The sequence below is a fragment of the Ranitomeya imitator genome, chromosome 1 (genome assembly GCF_032444005.1).
Source record: "Ranitomeya imitator isolate aRanImi1 chromosome 1, aRanImi1.pri, whole genome shotgun sequence".
Lineage (NCBI taxonomy): Eukaryota > Metazoa > Chordata > Amphibia > Anura > Dendrobatidae > Ranitomeya > Ranitomeya imitator.
In genome coordinates, this window is record NC_091282.1 from 366,007,781 (window position 1) to 366,027,042 (window position 19,262).

At 46.6% G+C, this 19,262-nt stretch overlaps 1 protein-coding gene across 1 annotated transcript; it reads right to left on the reverse strand.

Annotated features, from left to right (window-relative positions):
• Positions 1–331: 331 nt before the first annotated feature.
• Positions 332–10,472, reverse strand: DAD1 (defender against cell death 1). Its single transcript, XM_069761376.1, has 3 exons — positions 10,198–10,472; positions 4,006–4,159; positions 332–498 (listed from the first exon to the last, which is right to left on the reverse strand). Exons 1-2 carry the CDS (start codon positions 10,406–10,408, stop codon positions 4,029–4,031), a joined length of 342 nt encoding a protein of 113 aa, XP_069617477.1. The 5' UTR covers positions 10,409–10,472; the 3' UTR covers positions 332–498; positions 4,006–4,028.
• Positions 10,473–19,262: the final 8,790 nt, after the last annotated feature.

Genomic DNA, 19,262 nt, shown 5'->3' on the forward strand with positions numbered 1-19,262 from the left:
GATTAATTATCTTGGCGGTCCCTTCTTTTTGGTATCTCATTGCTTTGAATGTGTTCTATATATGTTTTGGACTACTATGTATAAACATTCACTATACTTGCCTGACCAATCCCTCTCCGAGAGGCTGCGGTTCTCCATTAGCCATGGTGAGGACATATCAGCTAATATTTCTAGTGATATCTAATGCAATATATAAATCATTCCTTTTCTGATGATGGCCGCCTCTCAGGTAACTGAAGTAATGGCGGCCAGTAGCCTATACACAAACTTACCGCAGCTGTAGAACTATGTACACAGGACCCCCGAGTGTGGCAATAACAGGACAACAATGTAAGAAAGTCACAGATTTATTAACCATGTCATTTTTTTATCACAGACTGGGGCTCCAAGTCATGTTCTTGGGGAGGCAACGTAGTATGAGGTCACAGAAAAATAATAATCCCGATGTCCAGCAATGTGTAAAATGCGTCCACTCCGATGAGGCAACAGTTCTAGAAGCTAAAAGAAAAACCACAATGAGTTACTGGGTGAAGAGCTTCAGTGTGGACATTTGCAATGCAGACTGCAGAAATAGACCCACCCCCCCTTAAAAAAAAAATGGCTTCCACATATATTAGGTCATCGGCCAGTCCCTGCAGTTTCAGCCAATAAGGGTCTAACTTGGTCAAACCACTCTGAAATTTGTCCTTGACTATGAGGACAGCAGAGTGCTGGAGAAATGAAGGTTTACTGCACAGAGAAGGCAGACATTCATTGCAAAGTAGAGAAACATCGCCCTCTACTGGCTCAATCTAGTACAGTAAGAGAAAATACCAACTAGATGACTGGGTCATTTATGCCCAAAAAGACAAGTGATATTATTGGCGAACCAGAAAAATTATATTTGCAACCTTCAGAGCACAGAGGCTCCTTCACTTCAGTAATTAATTTCTAAACCTGTGTGACGCAGAAGCCTTTTGTGCTCTGAAAGCTTGCAAATATAATGTTTCTGGTTAGCCAATAAATGTCACCACGATGCCAAGTAATTCTACTCTTGGAAATTAAATATACAAATTGCCTCTGCAAGTAGGAAGAGGACTAGAACTCTATTGCCACCTACTGGAAGTAACAATCCTGAAAGTCAATGTCAACCCTTTTAGTAGCCTTGTCATATGACTTAGTACAAAAGCCAAACCAGAAACTCAATTTGCAAACGTGTTTCGGGCCGTTTACCCTCCTCAGCGCAAGTCATGTGGCAATGCTCGTTAAAGGGTTGATAAAATTAATTGTAGGATTGCAACTTCCAATAGGTGGCACTAGAGTTCAAGTCCTCTTACTCTCTGGGAAATTAAGTATGAATATTCCCTCTTCAAATGAGCATTTCATGGTCTGTACGTCTCCTCACACTGGAATGTCACTCTCCACAAGGAGAGACGTTAACCCTTAGACCCCAGTCAGAAGCCTCTCATACAGCCAAATTACATCACTTGCTTTGCACTGCGGAGGGGCAACAAAGAACAAAAAAAGAACACAGCAGCTCATGTGCATGAATCTAGCCAATCTAGTAGGCTAAGTTCACATTGCGTTAAAGCAGCCAGTTCAACACATGCGTTAAATGGGCTGCGGTAACGCAAGTCCCGAAATGTGACCGCGCTAGCGCAGAAAGAGCTAGCATATGCTCTATTTGTGCTAGCGGTGACGGACCAGGAAACGCTGCAGCCTGCGTCCGAGGGTCCGTCACGCAATGAAGGCATATCGCTAGCGCACGCCCATTCACACGTCCAACATAGGGCTTAATGGCGGCGTTAAAGGACTGCCTATAACGTAATGTGAACCCAGCCTAAAAATTAAAATCACTCCCCTTTCGCCCCATTCAAAATTAAACAAAAAAAAATAAAAAATCAAACATACACATGTTTGGTATCGCCGCATTCAGAATCGCCCGATCTATCAATAATAAAAAAAAAGGATTAACCTGATCGCCATATAGCGAGAAAAAAAAAGTCAAAATGCCAGAATTACGTTTTTTTGGTCACCGCGACATTGCATTAAAATGCAATAACGGGCGATCAAAAGAACGTGTCTGCACAAAACGTCAGCTCGGCGCACAAAAAATAAGCCTTCACCTGACCAGAGATCCCCAAAAATGGCAACGCTACAGGTTTTTGCAAAGTTTGGAATTTTTTTTTACCATTTAGATAAAAGAGAACCTAGACATGTTTGGTGTCTATGAACTCGTAATTGCATGTAGAAAAGCCGCAGAGACACAATCACGTATTTCTCAACGCAAGCAATAAATAGCCAGGTCTTTCACCGGAAAGGAACAACCACGGGAAGGGCAGCATCCAAAAGGAAAACCATTATGCCAAAACATGGGATCCATCCACAGACAGCTGTTTCGGGGTATTTGCCCCTCATCAGTGTGGAGTAGGAAACTGGCTATCAGGAGCAGTGCCTGGTAAAAGGACTATAAACATAAGGATGAATGACCTCGGGGAGATCAAAACATCCAACACAGCGGAGACACCATCACGTGTTTCTGAACGCAGTGATCCAGAACACTGCTCCCATCCCTTATGGGAAATATGCAAATGCATGTAGAAAAGCCGCGGAGACACCATCACGTTTCTCAACGCAGTGATCCAGAACACTGCCCCCGTCCCCATGTTTTGATCTCCCCGAGGTCATTCATCCTTATGTTTATAGTCCTTTTTACTAGGCACTGCTCCTAATAGCCAGTTTCCTACTCCACACTGATGAGGGGCAAATACCCTGAAACAGCTGTCTGTGGATGGATACCATGTTTTGGCATTGGTGGTTTTCCTTTTGGATACTGCCCTTCCCTTGGTTGTTCCTTCCCGGTGAAAGACCTGGCTATTTATTGCTTGCGTTGAGAAACACGTGATGGTGTCTCCGCGGCTTTTCTACATGCATTTGCATATTTCCCTTAAGGGATGGGGGCAGTGTTCTGGATCACTGCGTTGAGAAACACGTGATGGTGTCTCTGCGGTGTTGGATGTTTTGATCTCCCCGAGGTCATTCATCCTTATGTTTATATGAACTCGTAATGACCTGGAGAATCATAATGGCAGGTCAGTTTTAGCATTTAGTGAACCTAGCAAAAAAGCCAAACAAAAAACAAGTGTGGGATTGCAATTTTTTTGCAATTTCACCACACTTGGAATTTTTTTCCCATTTTCTAGTACAAGACATGGTAAAACCAATGGTGACGTTCAAAAGTACAACTCGTCTCGCAAAAAATAAGCCCTCACATGGCCAAATTGACGGAAAAATAAAAAAAGTTATGGCTCTGGGAAGGAGGGGAGCGAAAAACGAAAAGGCAAAAACGAAAAAGGCCTGCGTCTTGAAGGGGTTAAAATGGGTGTAGTTGACAAAACAGTATCACTTTACTGTGGTTTCTACTGCACTGTGCTACCCAAGTGGCTGTACCAATGCAGCATGGTGCCCAAACAAACAGAAAAACAGACAAATAGTGGTCCTTCCTTCTAGTCACTGTCATGCCAAGCTGCAGTTTACGCCAATACTGGTATATGAGGCCCAGCTTTGTGTGCCTGTCGTGCCATCTATTTGTACTGGTTATCTTCTTACTGCAACTGTACCCGTTTGGATTGTCCCGAGGGTGAGTCAGCATACAGGCACATGTGAAGCTACAACCCCAGCGCTGATCTGAAGGATGTTAGGACTGGCTACAACTACAATGCAGCCATATCCAAGCTCCATGTGTTGTCAGGAAAGGAAACATTTGTGTCTACAATAAGCTGAACCCCACGTCACGCCCCACTTACATCGATGCAAGGATTACTACACCAGATTTCATACAGTAACGGACTCTGCCCCTGTGTGAGCAGGTCATGTTCAGGATTCACCATGTACATGCGTTTCCAGAAATCAGCAATCAGATCTTGGATACAGTGAGGAATTAGACCAGAAGTTGTAAGTAATCTATGAACCAGCGTTGGATTAAAGGCATTGTAGTGCACCGGCCAAAGGGCAGAATATACCAACCTCAAGAACAGAAGAAAGGAAACTCAGCCAACAAAGTTGATGACGACTAGATGCAGGATGGTGTTGGCAAAAAGGAAGTCTGCAAAGGCCCTTTCTGGAGAGATGCCCAAGAAGTCTCCTTTATTCTGGGGGTTGATCTGGATCCTTAAGCACACTGCAGGAAGAACAAGATGTTAACGCCTGAATTACACAATAAAACGTATGATACCATTTTCATCAGGGGTTTTAGACCCATTTTACGAGTGGCAGAAAGTTTCTGCTGAGACTTTGGCAGGAAATCAGTGACAAAATCTTTGCACTGCTGTTAATAGACTTCAATGGAGACTGCAGTGTACACACACCACAGGGCTCGGCTGTTCCTTCACTCTATTACTGTGGCCGTCTCATGTTCATGAATGGTAAGCGGCCACATGTGCAGTCTAGCAGCAGCGGTCGGTCTCCTGAGCTCTAGGACGTAACTTACAAGCGCTCCTCTGAAGTTGCAGCAGCAAAGCACACAGTTCAGACTAGCGCTACAATCACGCCACTGGTCCAAACTGTCAGTCTTCAGGAGCGCAACACCCCGATCAACCAGGAAACAGAGGAGCGATACCCTGCTGAAGATGAACCCCCTTTATGACAATTATGAGAGTGTACAGGATTTATCTACTATATAATTGTCTAAGGTCCACTTACATCTTTCTGTCTGTATCGGAAATCCCAAGTCGCTGATTGTTTTTGCCACGACCAATCAGCGACGGGCACTAACTGCGGGGAGTAAGGAGCGGCCATTTTGCCGCCGGACTGTGCCTATCGCTGATTGGTCGCTTCATACTCCACTCAGCGCTCACACAGGGTTAATGGCAGCGTTAACGGACCGCGTTATGCCGCGGTGTAACACACTCGGTTAACGCTGCTATTAACCCTGTGTGACCAATTTTTTACTATTGATGCTGCCTATGCAGCATCAATAGTAAAAAGATCTAATGTTAATAATAATAATAAAAAAATATAGTTATATACTCACCGTCCATCGGCCCCTCGGATCCAGAACAGGCCTTTCCCGCTCCTTGAGACCGAAGCGCGGGAGGAGCATCGGTAAACGCTTCACCTGGATCCGGGGGCCAACGGAAGGTGAGCATATAACTATTTTTATTTTAATTCTGCGTGCCCTGTGCTATACACTACGTGCGTGCCCTGTGCTATACACTACGTGCGTGCCCTGTGCTATACGCTATGTGCGTGCCCTGTGCTATACGCTATGTGGGCTGTTATACACTCCGTGGGCTGTGCTATATACTCCAAGGGCTCCGTTATATACTACGTGGACTCTAGTACATACTACGTGGCTCTGCTATATACTAAGTGGGCTGTACAATATACTACGTGGCTGGCCACGAACAGAGACAGGCGCACTCCGGCCACGAATTGGCGCGGGATTTGAACCACACTTCGTTAATTGGTCGCGGACGGCCGAATCCTGTGTATTCAATGTATTATTTTAAAATCTTCATAAATAAACTACATACATATTCTAGAATACCCGATGCGTTAGAATCGGGCTACCATCTAGTATCTTAATATTTGGATTGAGGCCTACCAGACATTTTACCATGCTGTCAGTGACATAGTGCTGCCCAGTACAACCCCACATTGGGCCACTTCTCAGGCGAGATTATTCAGAAATGTCACCTTGTATATTTTTACTTCTTTATACCTTATGCATATGATCAGTGAAAACATGCTGATTAGTAGGGGTCTGACCCCCGAGACCCTACTGATCGCAAGAACAGGGTTCTGCTGCAGAGGTCCAGCATGTGCACAACAGCTCCATTCATTCTCAGTAGGCCTGCCAGGTATCGAGGGGCCTGTACCCCCTACCTCCAGCAGTGCCATAGAGAATAGTGAGCCTGCCAGTAATAGAGGGGCCTGTACCCCCTAACTCCAGCTGTGCCATAGAGAATAGTACGCCTGCCAGTAATAGAGGGGCCTGTACCCCCTACCTCCAGCAGTGCCATAGAGAATAGTATGCCTGCCAGGAATAGAGGGGCCTGTACCCCCTACCTCCAGCAGTGCCATAGAGAATAGTACGCCTGCCAGTAATAGAGGGGCCTGTACCCCCTACCTCCAGCAGTGCCATAGAGAATAGTACGCCTGCCAGTAATAGAGGGGCCTGTACCCCCTACCTCCAGCAGTGCCATAGAGAATAGTACGCCTGCCAGTAATAGAGGGGCCTGTACCCCCTACCTCCAGCAGTGCCATAGAGAATAGTACGCCTGCCAGTAATAGAGGGGCCTGTCCCCCCTACCTCCAGCAGTGCCATAGAGAATAGTGAGCCTGCCAGTAATAGAGGGGCCTGTACCCCCTAACTCCAGCTGTGCCATAGAGAATAGTACGCCTGCCAGTAATAGAGGGGCCTGTACCCCCTACCTCCAGCAGTGCCATAGAGAATAGTACGCCTGCCAGTAATAGAGGGGCCTGTACCCCCTACCTCCAGCAGTGCCATAGAGAATAGTACGCCTGCCAGTAATAGAGGGGCCTGTCCCCCCTACCTCCAGCAGTGCCATAGAGAATAGTACGCCTACCAGTAATAGAGGGGCCTGTACCCCCTACCTCCAGCAGTGCCATAGAGAATAGTACGCCTGCCAGTAATAGAGGGGCCTGTCCCCCCTACCTCCAGCAGTGCCATAGAGAATAGTGAGCCTGCCAGTAATAGAGCGGCCTGTCCCCCCTACCTCCAGCTGTGCCATAGAGAATAGTACGCCTGCCAGTAATAGAGGGGCCTGTCCCCCCTACCTCCAGCTGTGCCATAGAGAATAGTACGCCTGCCAGTAACAGAGGGGCCTGTACCCCCTACCTCCAGCAGTGCCATAGAGAATAGTACGCCTACCAGTAATAGAGGGGCCTGTACCCCCTACCTCCAGCAGTGCCATAGAGAATAGTACGCCTGCCAGTAATAGAGGGGCCTGTCCCCCCTACCTCCAGCAGTGCCATAGAGAATAGTGAGCCTGCCAGTAATAGAGGGGCCTGTACCCCCTAACTCCAGCTGTGCCATAGAGAATAGTACGCCTGCCAGTAATAGAGGGGCCTGTACCCCCTACCTCCAGCAGTGCCATAGAGAATAGTACGCCTGCCAGTAATAGAGGGGCCTGTCCCCCCTACCTCCAGCAGTGCCATAGAGAATAGTAAGCCTGCCAGTACTAGAGGGGCCTGTACCCCTTACCTCCAGCTGTGCCATAGAGAATAGTAAGCCTGCCAGTAATAGAGGGGCCTGTACCCCCTACCTCCAGCAGTGCCATAGAGAATAGTAAGCCTGCCAGTAATAGAGGGGCCTGTACCCCCTACCTCCAGCAGTGCCATAGAGAATAGTACGCCTGCCAGTAATAGAGGGGCCTGTACCCCCTACCTCCAGCTGTGCCATAGAGAATAGTACGCCTGCCAGTAATAGAGCGGCCTGTCCCCCCTACCTACAGCAGTGCCATAGAGAATAGTACGCCTGCCAGTAATAGAGGGGCCTGTACCCCCTACCTCCAGCTGTGCCATAGAGAATAGTACGCCTGCCAGTAATAGAGGGGCCTGTACCCCCTACCTCCAGCTGTGCCATAGAGAATAGTACGCCTGCCAGTAATAGAGGGGCCTGTACCCCCTACCTCCAGCAGTGCCATAGAGAATAGTACGCCTGCCAGGAATAGAGGGGCCTGTATCCCCTACCTCCAGCAGTGCCATAGAGAATAGTAAGCCTGCCAGTAATAGAGGGGCCTGTACCCCCTACCTACAGCAGTGCCATAGAGAATAGTACGCCTGCCAGTAATAGAGGGGCCTGTACCCCCTACCTCCAGCAGTGCCATAGAGAATAGTACGCCTGCCAGTAATAGAATGGCCTGTACCCCCTACCTACAGCAGTGCCATAGAGAATAGTAAGCCTGCCAGTAATAGAATGGCCTGTACCCCCTACCTCCAGCAGTGCCATAGAGAATAGTACGCCTGCCAGGAATAGAGCGGCCTGTCCCCCCTACCTCCAGCAGTGCCATAGAGAAGAGTAAGCCTGCCAGTAATAGAGGGGCCTGTACCCCCTACCTACAGCTGTGCCATAGAGAATAGTACGCCTGCCAGTAATAGAATGGCCTGTCCCCCCTACCTACAGCAGTGCCATAGAGAATAGTAAGCCTGCCAGTAATAGAATGGCCTGTACCCCCTACCTCCAGCAGTGCCATAGAGAATAGTACGCCTGCCAGGAATAGAGCGGCCTGTCCCCCCTACCTCCAGCAGTGCCATAGAGAAGAGTAAGCCTGCCAGTAATAGAGGGGCCTGTACCCCCTACCTACAGCTGTGCCATAGAGAATAGTACGCCTGCCAGTAATAGAATGGCCTGTACCCCCTACCTCCAGCAGTGCCATAGAGAATAGTGAGCCTGCCAGTAATAGAGGGGCCTGTACCCCCTACCTACAGCTGTGCCATAGAGAATAGTGAGCCTGCCAGTAATAGAGGGGCCTGTCCCCCCTACCTCCAGCAGTGCCATAGAGAAGAGTAAGCCTGCCAGTAATAGAGGGGCCTGTACCCCCTACCTCCAGCAGTGCCATAGAGAAGAGTAAGCCTGCCAGTAATAGAGGGGCCTGTACCCCCTACCTACAGCAGTGCCATAGAGAATAGTAAGCCTGCCAGTAATAGAATGGCCTGTACCCCCTACCTCCAGCAGTGCCATAGAGAATAGTACGCCTGCCAGGAATAGAGCGGCCTGTACCCCCTACCTCCAGCAGTGCCATAGAGAATAGTATGCCTGCCAGTAATAGAATGGCCTGTACCCCCTACCTCCAGCAGTGCCATAGAGAATAGTAAGCCTGCCAGTAATAGAATGGCCTGTACCCCCTACCTCCAGCTGTGCCATAGAGAATAGTGAGCCTGCCAGTAATAGAATGGCCTGTACCCCCTACCTCCAGCAGTGCCATAGAGAATAGTACGCCTGCCAGTAATAGAGGGGCCTGTACCCCCTACCTACAGCTGTGCCATAGAGAATAGTACGCCTGCCAGTAATAGAATGGCCTGTCCCCCCTACCTACAGCAGTGCCATAGAGAATAGTAAGCCTGCCAGTAATAGAATGGCCTGTACCCCCTACCTCCAGCAGTGCCATAGAGAATAGTATGCCTGCCAGTAATAGAGGGGCCTGTACCCCCTACCTCCAGCAGTGCCATAGAGAATAGTAAGCCTGCCAGTAATAGAGGGGCCTGTACCCCCTACCTCCAGCAGTGCCATAGAGAATAGTATGCCTGCCAGTAATAGAGGGGCCTGTACCCCCTACCTCCAGCAGTGCCATAGAGAATAGTATGCCTGCCAGTAATAGAGGGGCCTGTCCCCCCTACCTCCAGCAGTGCCATAGAGAAGAGTAAGCCTGCCAGTAATAGAGGGGCCTGTACCCCCTACCTCCAGCAGTGCCATAGAGAATAGTATGCCTGCCAGTAATAGAGGGGCCTGTACCCCCTACCTACAGCTGTGCCATAGAGAATAGTACGCCTGCCAGTAATAGAGGGGCCTGTACCCCCTACCTCCAGCAGTGCCATAGAGAATAGTATGCCTGCCAGTAATAGAGGGGCCTGTCCCCCCTACCTCCAGCAGTGCCATAGAGAAGAGAAAGCCTGCCAGTAATAGAGGGGCCTGTACCCCCTACCTCCAGCAGTGCCATAGAGAAGAGTAAGCCTGCCAGTAATAGAGGGGCCTGTACCCCCTACCTCCAGCAGTGCCATAGAGAATAGTATGCCTGCCAGTAATAGAGGGGCCTGTACCCCCTACCTCCAGCAGTGCCATAGAGAATAGTATGCCTGCCAGTAATAGAGGGGCCTGTACCCCCTACCTCCAGCAGTGCCATAGAGAATAGTATGCCTGCCAGTAATAGAGGGGCCTGTACCCCCTACCTCCAGCAGTGCCATAGAGAATAGTATGCCTGCCAGTAATAGAGGGGCCTGTACCCCCTACCTCCAGCAGTGCCATAGAGAATAGTATGCCTGCCAGTAATAGAGGGGCCTGTCCCCCCTACCTCCAGCAGTGCCATAGTAAATAGATGGAGGGTGATGAGATATAGGGGGAGAGCCCAGTAAGCACGCTCCTATCCCGACTACACCTGCAATGGGGGAGCAGAGAGCTGTAATGTCAGTGACAGGCGACATGCAGGACCCCCATAGGGATAATGTAAGGGGGCACATACACGCCCAACCTCTTACCGCCCAGGATGAAGGAGCCCACGCAGGAGGTGAAGCCGGACAGGAAGGAGTTGAATGGGAAGGTGCCCACCAGCAGGCAGTACAGGAACTGCATGGCGCCGGTCAGCAGGATGTACAGCAGGTAGGCGTCCAGCAGCTTCAGCCGCTGAGGAGTGGAGCCGACATATTCCTCCAAGAAGCGGGACACCACGGACACCACCGACACCGACATGTCTGCAGGAACGGAGGCGGACGCTTCCCGCCGGAAACCCGCTCCAAAGAGACGTGGCGGTGCCGCAGTGCGGTGACGTCATCAGCGCTCGCCGGAAGGGAACGTCAGTGGCTGTCAGCAGGTGGATGGTAAACACGCGTGGCTGGCAGCCCGGGAGACCCGGCAGATCTGAGAGACCCCCGGAGACCTTACTGTTATCGTCAGGTGACAGGTCTTGTGCTGGCGGGGTGTTCCCTGGCTGCCTGGTGACCAGGACCCCCGAACCCTGATCCCACAGGACTGATAGCAGCAGCGGGGACCTCACTGTTAACCCCTTAAGGGCCAGGCAGTTTTTCGTAACTGTCCTGTTTAGTTTTCCCACCACATAGCCGCATGTAATCTGCAGGACGTTTTCTTCAGTTGCCTGACACCGTTCACTTTACAATACTGTGTAATGTGCTGAAAAATGGGGAAAAAAAATCTAAGGCAGAAATGCAATTCCACGATTATTTTTGATTTCATGCTCATGGCGTTCATTGTACGATGCTGAAGTTGGTTTCTTATTCAGCAGTTTCTTATTCGGCTATTTTTTATTTTCTGTTTTTTTCAGGTTTTGGTATAAAAATAAACCATTCTGAGTATATAATAATATGCGGTCATGTGTCCTTTTGTGAATACACTTAAAACAGATACAAAATTTAGAAGGCTGGCACAAAAATGGGCATCAAAGTGGGCACTGAGGTATGGTATTGAAGGGGTTAAATGCCTTTGTGCCACTGATTTAACACCTGATTTACATATTTACTGATGCCCCACATGAAATCCATGTCACTCCAGCCTGGCACAAATGGGCTCTGGGCATCAGAACTGGCATCAAAGTGGGCAAATCACCCATTTTCACAGATTTGAATAAGTAACAGCTATTTTTAAGGGGTTAAATGCCTTTGTGCCACTGATCTAACACCTGATTTACATACCTACTGATGCCCCACATCAAAGTCAAATCACTTCAGCCTGGCACAAATGGGTTCTGGGCATCAGAACTGGCATCAAAGGGGGCAAATTGCACATTTTCACAGATTTGAATAAGTAACAGCTATTGTAGGTATGTAAATCAGGTGTTAGATCAGTGGCACAAAGGCATTTAACCCCTTAAAAATAGCTGTTACTTATTCAAATCTGTGAAAATGGGCGATTTGCCCCCTTTGATGCCAGTTCTGATGCCCAGAACCCATTTGTGCCAGGCTGGAGTGACATGGATTTCATGTGGGGCATCAGTAGGTATGTAAATCAGGTGTTAGATCAGTGGCACAAAGGCATTTAACCCCTTAAAAATAGCTGTTACTTATTCAAATCTGTGAAAATGGGTGATTTGCCCACTTTGATGCCAGTTCTGATGCCCAGAGCCCATTTGTGCCAGGCTGGAGTGACATGGATTTCATGTGGGGCATCAGTAGGTATGTAAATCAGGTGTTAGATCAGTGGCACAAAGGCATTTAACCCCTTAAAAATAGCTGTTACTTATTCAAATCTGTGAAAATGGGTGATTTGCCCACTTTGATGCCAGTTCTGATGCCCAGAGCCCATTTGTGCCAGGCTGGAGTGACATGGATTTCATGTGGGGCATCAGTAGGTATGTAAATCAGGTGTTAGATTAGTGGCACAAAGGCATTTAACCCCTTAAAAATAGCTGTTACTTATTCAAATCTGTGAAAATGGGTGATTTGCCCACTTTGATGCCAGTTCTGATGCCCAGAACCCATTTGTGCCAGGCTGGAGTGACATGGATTTCATGTGGGGCATCAGTAGTTATGTAAATCAGGTGTTAGATCAGTGGCACAAAGCTATTTAACCCCTTAAAAATAGCTGTTACTTATTCAAATCTGTGAAAATGGGCGATTTGCCCCCTTTGATGCCAGTTCTTATGCCCAGAACCCATTTGTGCCAGGCTGGAGTGACATGGATTTCATGTGGGGCATCAATAGGTATGTAAATCAGGTGTTAAATCAGTGGCACAAAGGCATTTAACCTCTTAAAAATAGCTGTTACTTATTCAAATCTGTGAAAATGGGTGATTTGAGTACTTTGATGCCAGTTTAGATGCCCAGAACCCATTTGTGCCAGGCTGGAGTGACATGGATTTCATGTGGGGCATCAGTAAATATGTAAATCAGGTGTTAAATCAGTGGCACAAAAGCATTTAACCTCTTAAAAATAGCTGTTACTTATTCAAATCTGTGAAAATGGGTGATTTGCCCACTTTGATGCCAGTTCTGATGCCCAGAACCCATTTGTGCCAGGCTGGAGTGACATGGATTTCATGTGGGGCATCAGTAGTTATGTAAATCAGGTGTTAGATCAGTGGCAAAAAGCTATTTAACCCCTTAAAAATAGCTGTTACTTATTCAAATCTGTGAAAATGGGCGATTTGCCCCCTTTGATGCCAGTTTTGATGCCCAGAACCCATTTGTGCCAGGCTGCAGTGACATGGATTTCATGTGGGGCATCAGTAGGTATGTAAATCAGGTGTTATATCAGTGGCACAAAGGCATTTAACCTCTTAAAAATAGCTGTTACTTATTCAAATCTGTGAAAATGGGTGATTTGCCCACTTTGATGCCAGTTCTGATGCCCAGAGCCCATTTGTGCCAGGCTGGAGTGACATGGATTTCATGTGGGGCATCAGTAGGTATGTAAATCAGGTGTTAGATTAGTGGCACAAAGGCATTTAACCCCTTAAAATAGCTGTTACTTATTCGCATGTGTGAAAATTGGTTCTCTGCCCACTTTGATGCCAGTTTTGATGCCCAGAACCCATTTGTGCCAGGCTGCAGTGACATGGATTTCATGTGGGGCATCAGTAGGTATGTAAATCAGGTGTTAGATTAGTGGCACAAAGGCATTTAACCCCTTAAAAATAGCTGTTATTTATTCGCATGTGTGAAAATTGGTTCTCTGCCCACTTTGATGCCAGTTTTGATGCCCAGAACCCATTTGTGCCAGGCTGGAGTGACATGGATTTCATGTGGGGCATCAGTAGGTATGTAAATCAGGTGTTAGATCAGTGGCACAAAGGCATTTAACCCCTTAAAAATAGCTGTTACTTATTCAAATCTGTGAAAATGGGCGATTTGCCCCCTTTGATGCCAGTTTTGATGCCCAGAACCCATTTGTGCCAGGCTGCAGTGACATGGATTTCATGTGGGGCATCAGTAGTTATGTAAATCAGGTGTTAGATCAGTGGCACAAAGCTATTTAACCCCTTAAAAATAGCTGTTACTTATTCGCATGTGTGAAAATTGGTTCTCTGCCCACTTTGATGCCAGTTTTGATACCCAGAACCCATTTGTGCCAGGCTGGAGTGACATGGATTTCATGTGGGGCATCAGTAGGTATGTAAATCAGGTGTTAGATTAGTGGCACAAAGGCATTTAACCCCTTAAAAATAGCTGTTACTTATTCAAATCTGTGAAAATGTGCAATTTGCCCACTTTGATGCCAGTTCTGTTGCCCAGAACCCATTTGTGCCAGGCTGGAGTGACATGGATTTCATGTGGGGCATCAGTAGGTATGTAAATCAGGTGTTATATCAGTGGCACAAAGGCATTTAACCCCTTAAAAATAGCTGTTACTTATTCAAATCTGTGAAAATGGGTGATTTGCCCACTTTGATGCCAGTTCTGATGCCCAGAACCCATTTGTGCCAGGCTGGAGTGACATGGATTTCATGTGGGGCATCAGTAGTTATGTAAATCAGGTGTTAGATCAGTGGCACAAAGCTATTTAACCCCTTAAAAATAGCTGTTACTTATCCAAATCTGTGAAAATGGGCGATTTGCCCCCTTTGATGCCAGTTTTGATGCCCAGAACCCATTTGTGCCAGGTTGCAGTGACATGGATTTCATGTGGGGCATCAGTAGTTATGTAAATAAGGTGTTAGATCAGTGGCACAAAGCTATTTAACCCCTTAAAAATAGCTGTTACTTATTCGCATGTGTGAAAATTGGTTCTCTGCCCACTTTGATGCCAGTTTTGATGCCCAGAACCCATTTGTGCCAGGCTGGAGTGACATGGATTTCATGTGGGGCATCAGTAGGTATGTAAATCAGGTGTTAGATTAGTGGCACAAAGGCATTTAACCCCTTAAAAATAGCTGTTACTTATTCAAATCTGTGAAAATGTGCAATTTGCCCACTTTGATGCCAGTTCTGTTGCCCAGAACCCATTTGTGCCAGGCTGGAGTGACATGGATTTCATGTGGGGCATCAGTAGGTATGTAAATCAGGTGTTATATCAGTGGCACAAAGGCATTTAACCCCTTAAAAATAGCTGTTACTTATTCAAATCTGTGAAAATGGGTGATTTGCCCACTTTGATGCCAGTTCTGATGCCCAGAACCCATTTGTGCCAGGCTGGAGTGACATGGATTTCATGTGGGGCATCAGTAGTTATGTAAATCAGGTGTTAGATCAGTGGCACAAAGCTATTTAACCCCTTAAAATAGCTGTTACTTATTCAAATCTGTGAAAATGGGCGATTTGCCCCCTTTGATGCCAGTTTTGATGCCCAGAACCCATTTGTGCCAGGCTGCAGTGACATGGATTTCATGTGGGGCATCAGTAGGTATGTAAATCAGGTGTTAGATCAGTGGCACAAAGGCATTTAACCCCTTAAAAATAGCTGTTACTTATTCAAATCTGTGAAAATGGGTGATTTGCCCACTTTGATGCCAGTTCTGATGCCCAGAACCCATTTGTGCCAGGCTGGAGTGACATGGATTTCATGTGGGGCATCAGTAGTTATGTAAATCAGGTGTTAGATCAGTGGCAAAAAGCTATTTAACCCCTTAAAAATAGCTGTTACTTATTCAAATCTGTGAAAATGGGCGATTTGCCCCCTTTGATGCCAGTTTTGATGCCCAGAACCCATTTGTGCCAGGCTGCAGTGACATGGATTTCATGTGGGGCATCAGTAGGTATGTAAATCAGGTGTTATATCAGTGGCACAAAGGCATTTAACCTCTTAAAAATAGCTGTTACTTATTCAAATCTGTGAAAATGGGTGATTTGCCCACTTTGATGCCAGTTCTGATGCCCAGAGCCCATTTGTGCCAGGCTGGAGTGACATGGATTTCATGTGGGGCATCAGTAGGTATGTAAATCAGGTGTTAGATTAGTGGCACAAAGGCATTTAACCCCTTAAAAATAGCTGTTACTTATTCGCATGTGTGAAAATTGGTTCTCTGCCCACTTTGATGCCAGTTTTGATGCCCAGAACCCATTTGTGCCAGGCTGGAGTGACATGCATTTCATGTGGGGCATCAGTAAATATGTAAATCAGGTGTTAAATCAGTGGCACAAAGGCATTTAACCCCTTCAATACCATACCTCAGTGCCCACTTTGATGCCCATTTTTGTGCCAGCCTTCTAAATTTTGTATCTGTTTTTAAGTGTATTCACAAAAGGACACATGACCGCATATTATTATATACTCAGAATGGTTTATTTTTATACCAAAACCTGAAAAAAACAGAAAATAAAAAATAGCCGAATAAGAAACTGCTGAATAAGAAACCAACTTCAGCCCGAATAAGAAACTGAACGAATAAGAAACCAACTTCAGCATCGTGTTCATTGTATAGTGACAGTCAGCGGGCCGCGCGGTTCTCCAGGTCCGTGTGAACGCGGCCATACAACACTTGCAGAGGTTTATTATTATTATTTTTCCTGTGATTAAAAAATTCTGAACTTTGTAAAAAACTTTGTAAAAAAAAAAAGTTTTGTGTGTGACGAGCTGGCGTTTTATTGATACCATTTTGCTGTGAATGATCTCACTTTTTTGTAAAAGATGAGTCGCCACTATTAGGGTATGTTTCCACGTGCAGGAAACGCTGCGTGTCTGACGCTGCATAGAGCCGCAGCGTCAGACACGCAGCGTCCAGATGTTACAGCATAGTGGAGAGGATTTAATGAAATCCCGTCTCCACTATGCGTGGTAACACGCACGTGGCGGCCCTGCGACTCCGGACATGCGCGTCTTTTCAGATCGCAGCATGTCCGTATATCTTGCGTCGCCGCAAGATATAGCACAGGGCCCTATGCGATGGGTGCGATGATGCCGGATGTGTGCTGTGAACACATCCGGCATCATCGCGTCCCAGAAGGGGGCGGGGCTTAGCGCAGAGCGGCAAAGCCGCTCCGACGATACCGCCGGCCATCCTGATCGTGGACTTGCAGCCTGACTGGCATTTCAGTTTTCTGTCTTTACAGCGTGGGGTTATTACATCTATTGATAGATTGGAATTTTTACAGAGGTGGCAATGACAAATGTTTATTCATTTATTTGTAATCGGAGAAAAAGGATGATTAAAATTGTTTATATTTTTAAAAATGAGTTTATATTTTACTTTTTCATCAGTTCAGGGACTTGAACCTGCGACCGTTTGATCAATTATTCAGTATTTTCTTGCTGAAATTTCTGCATGGTTTCTGCATCTCTTGGCGGCAACAACACTGCTTCCAAAATTTGCGTCTTGCCGCGATTTTTGGTGTGTTTTTGTACCACAATGAAGGCTTTTCTGAGCTGAATAAATATATTTTAAAATTTTTTTGAGAGATAATTTCTTGGTTCAACACCTTTTTCATGATGATGCAGCATCATGGTAACGGGATTAGGGCTTGGTGTCAGCAGCTGTCCTTGACACCAAGCTGTAGGCTTAGTAATGGAGTCAGCCCCACACCCTCATTACTAAGCCAATAAGTAAACACACATTGTCACCAGCCTATGTAGGAGCATTAACAGAATGAATCTATATAGGCTGTAACCAAACAGCAACTCTTAATTAAAAAAAAGAATAGTGTGGGCTCCCGCATAATTTTCATAACCAGCAGAGGGAAAGCCGATGGCTAAGGGCTGATGTTAATATTCTGGGAAGGAGCCAATAGCCATAAAGGTTCCTAGGCTATTAGTATCAGCTCACAGCTGTTTGCTTAGTTTTTACTGGCTAGTTTACTGGGGGATCCCAGAAAAAACATAGGATCCCCCTGTAAAATCTAACAGGCTGCACAGACAGCTGCGGGCTGATATTAATAGCCTAGGAAGAGGCCATGGATATTTGTTCCATCCCTGACTAAAAACATTAGCTTTCTGCCGCCCCAGAAAAATCTGGCGCTTAGCCTCGCTCTTCCCATTTGCCCTGTAGCTGGGGCAAGTGGGGTAATGCTTGGGGGGGGTTGAAGTCACCTTTGTATTGTCAGGTGACATCAAGCCCACAGGCCAGTAATGGAGAGGGGTCTATAAGACGCCCCATTACTAACGCATTAGTGATATTCTAAAATCACATACGCCCAGAATAAAGTCCTTTATTTCAAATGACACCGATTATTGAATCTAAATTAAATAAAAACTCACCGAACGCCTAATCCACTGAAGCCAATGTCTCCTCCAACAAAAATAAAATAATAAACCACAATATTCCTCAACTGTCTCATCAGCCCACGCCTGCTGACGTACAGTAAGCTTTTTACCGCAGGTCACAGTGACATCTGACTGTCTTACCGGCGTTAACGTTACCACCGATCACAACCACTGTGCCGGAAAACACCATAGGAAGCTGGTAAAAACGTAAATCCGCAAACATTTTTGTACCTGTGTTTTTGCTTCGGCTTTGACTCACAAAATTGAAGTCAATGTGTGGAAAAGGTCAATGATGGTCTTTTATGTAGTTCAGCTAGGGGCTGAGCGTCACAGGAATACCAAGATGACAGCCACGGGGGCCATCAGCAGGCCCCCAGATGCCCTTGGTAACAAGTCGGCACCTCTCGGTTTTATCATGAGAGCTGGTGCGCGCAAGCGATTTACAGCAGCATGTAAATGGTTAAACAGCAGCGACCTACTTTAGTTGCCGTTTCAGGAAGATACTGGCTGAAAAACACAGTCAACATCCAGTGCAACTGCTCAGTCCCAGACACTGCTCCACACATCGGGACCCAATGTAGCTTCCATATGGGCCATGGGGTTTAACCCCTATCTGACCTCGGACCTGATAGTACGTCCAAGGTCAGATCCCCTGCTTTGATGCAGGGCTCCGCGGTGAGCCCGCACCAAAGCCGGGACATATCAGCTGTTTTGAATAGCTGACATGTGCCCATAATAGGCTCGGGCAGAATCGCGATCTGCCCGCACCTATTAACTAGTTAAATGCCGCTTGAGACCTCTATGGTTACTGATCGCCGGTGGCTGTGAGCACCACCCTGTGGTCGGCGCTCACAGCACACCTCCATTTCTGCTACATAGTAGCGATCAGCAGATTGCTGCTATGTAGCAGAGGCGATTGAGTTGTGCCTGCTTCTAGCCTCCCATGGAGGCTATTGAAGCATGGCAAAAGTGAAAAAAAAAAGTTGAAAAAAATGTTAAAAAAATTAAAAAAATATAAAAGCTTAAATCACCCCCCTTTCGCCCCAATCAAAATAAATCCATAAAAAAAATATCAAATCTACACATATTTGGTATCGCCGCGCTCAGAATCGCCCGATCTATCAATTAAAAAAAAGCATTAACCTTATCGCTAAACAGCGCAGCGGGAAAAAAATTTGAAATGCCAGAATTACGTTTTTTTGGTCGCCGCGACATTGCATTAAAAAGCAATAACAGGCGATCAAAAGAACGTATCTGCACCGAAATGCTATCATTAAAAACGTCATCTCGGCACGCAAAAAACAAGCCCTCAACCGACCCCAGATCACGAAAAATGGAGATGCTACGAGTATCAGAAAATGGCACAATTTTATTTTTTTTTTTTAGCAAAGTTTGAATTATTTTTCACCACTTAGATAAAAAATAACCTAGTCATGTTAGGTGTCTATGAACTCGTACT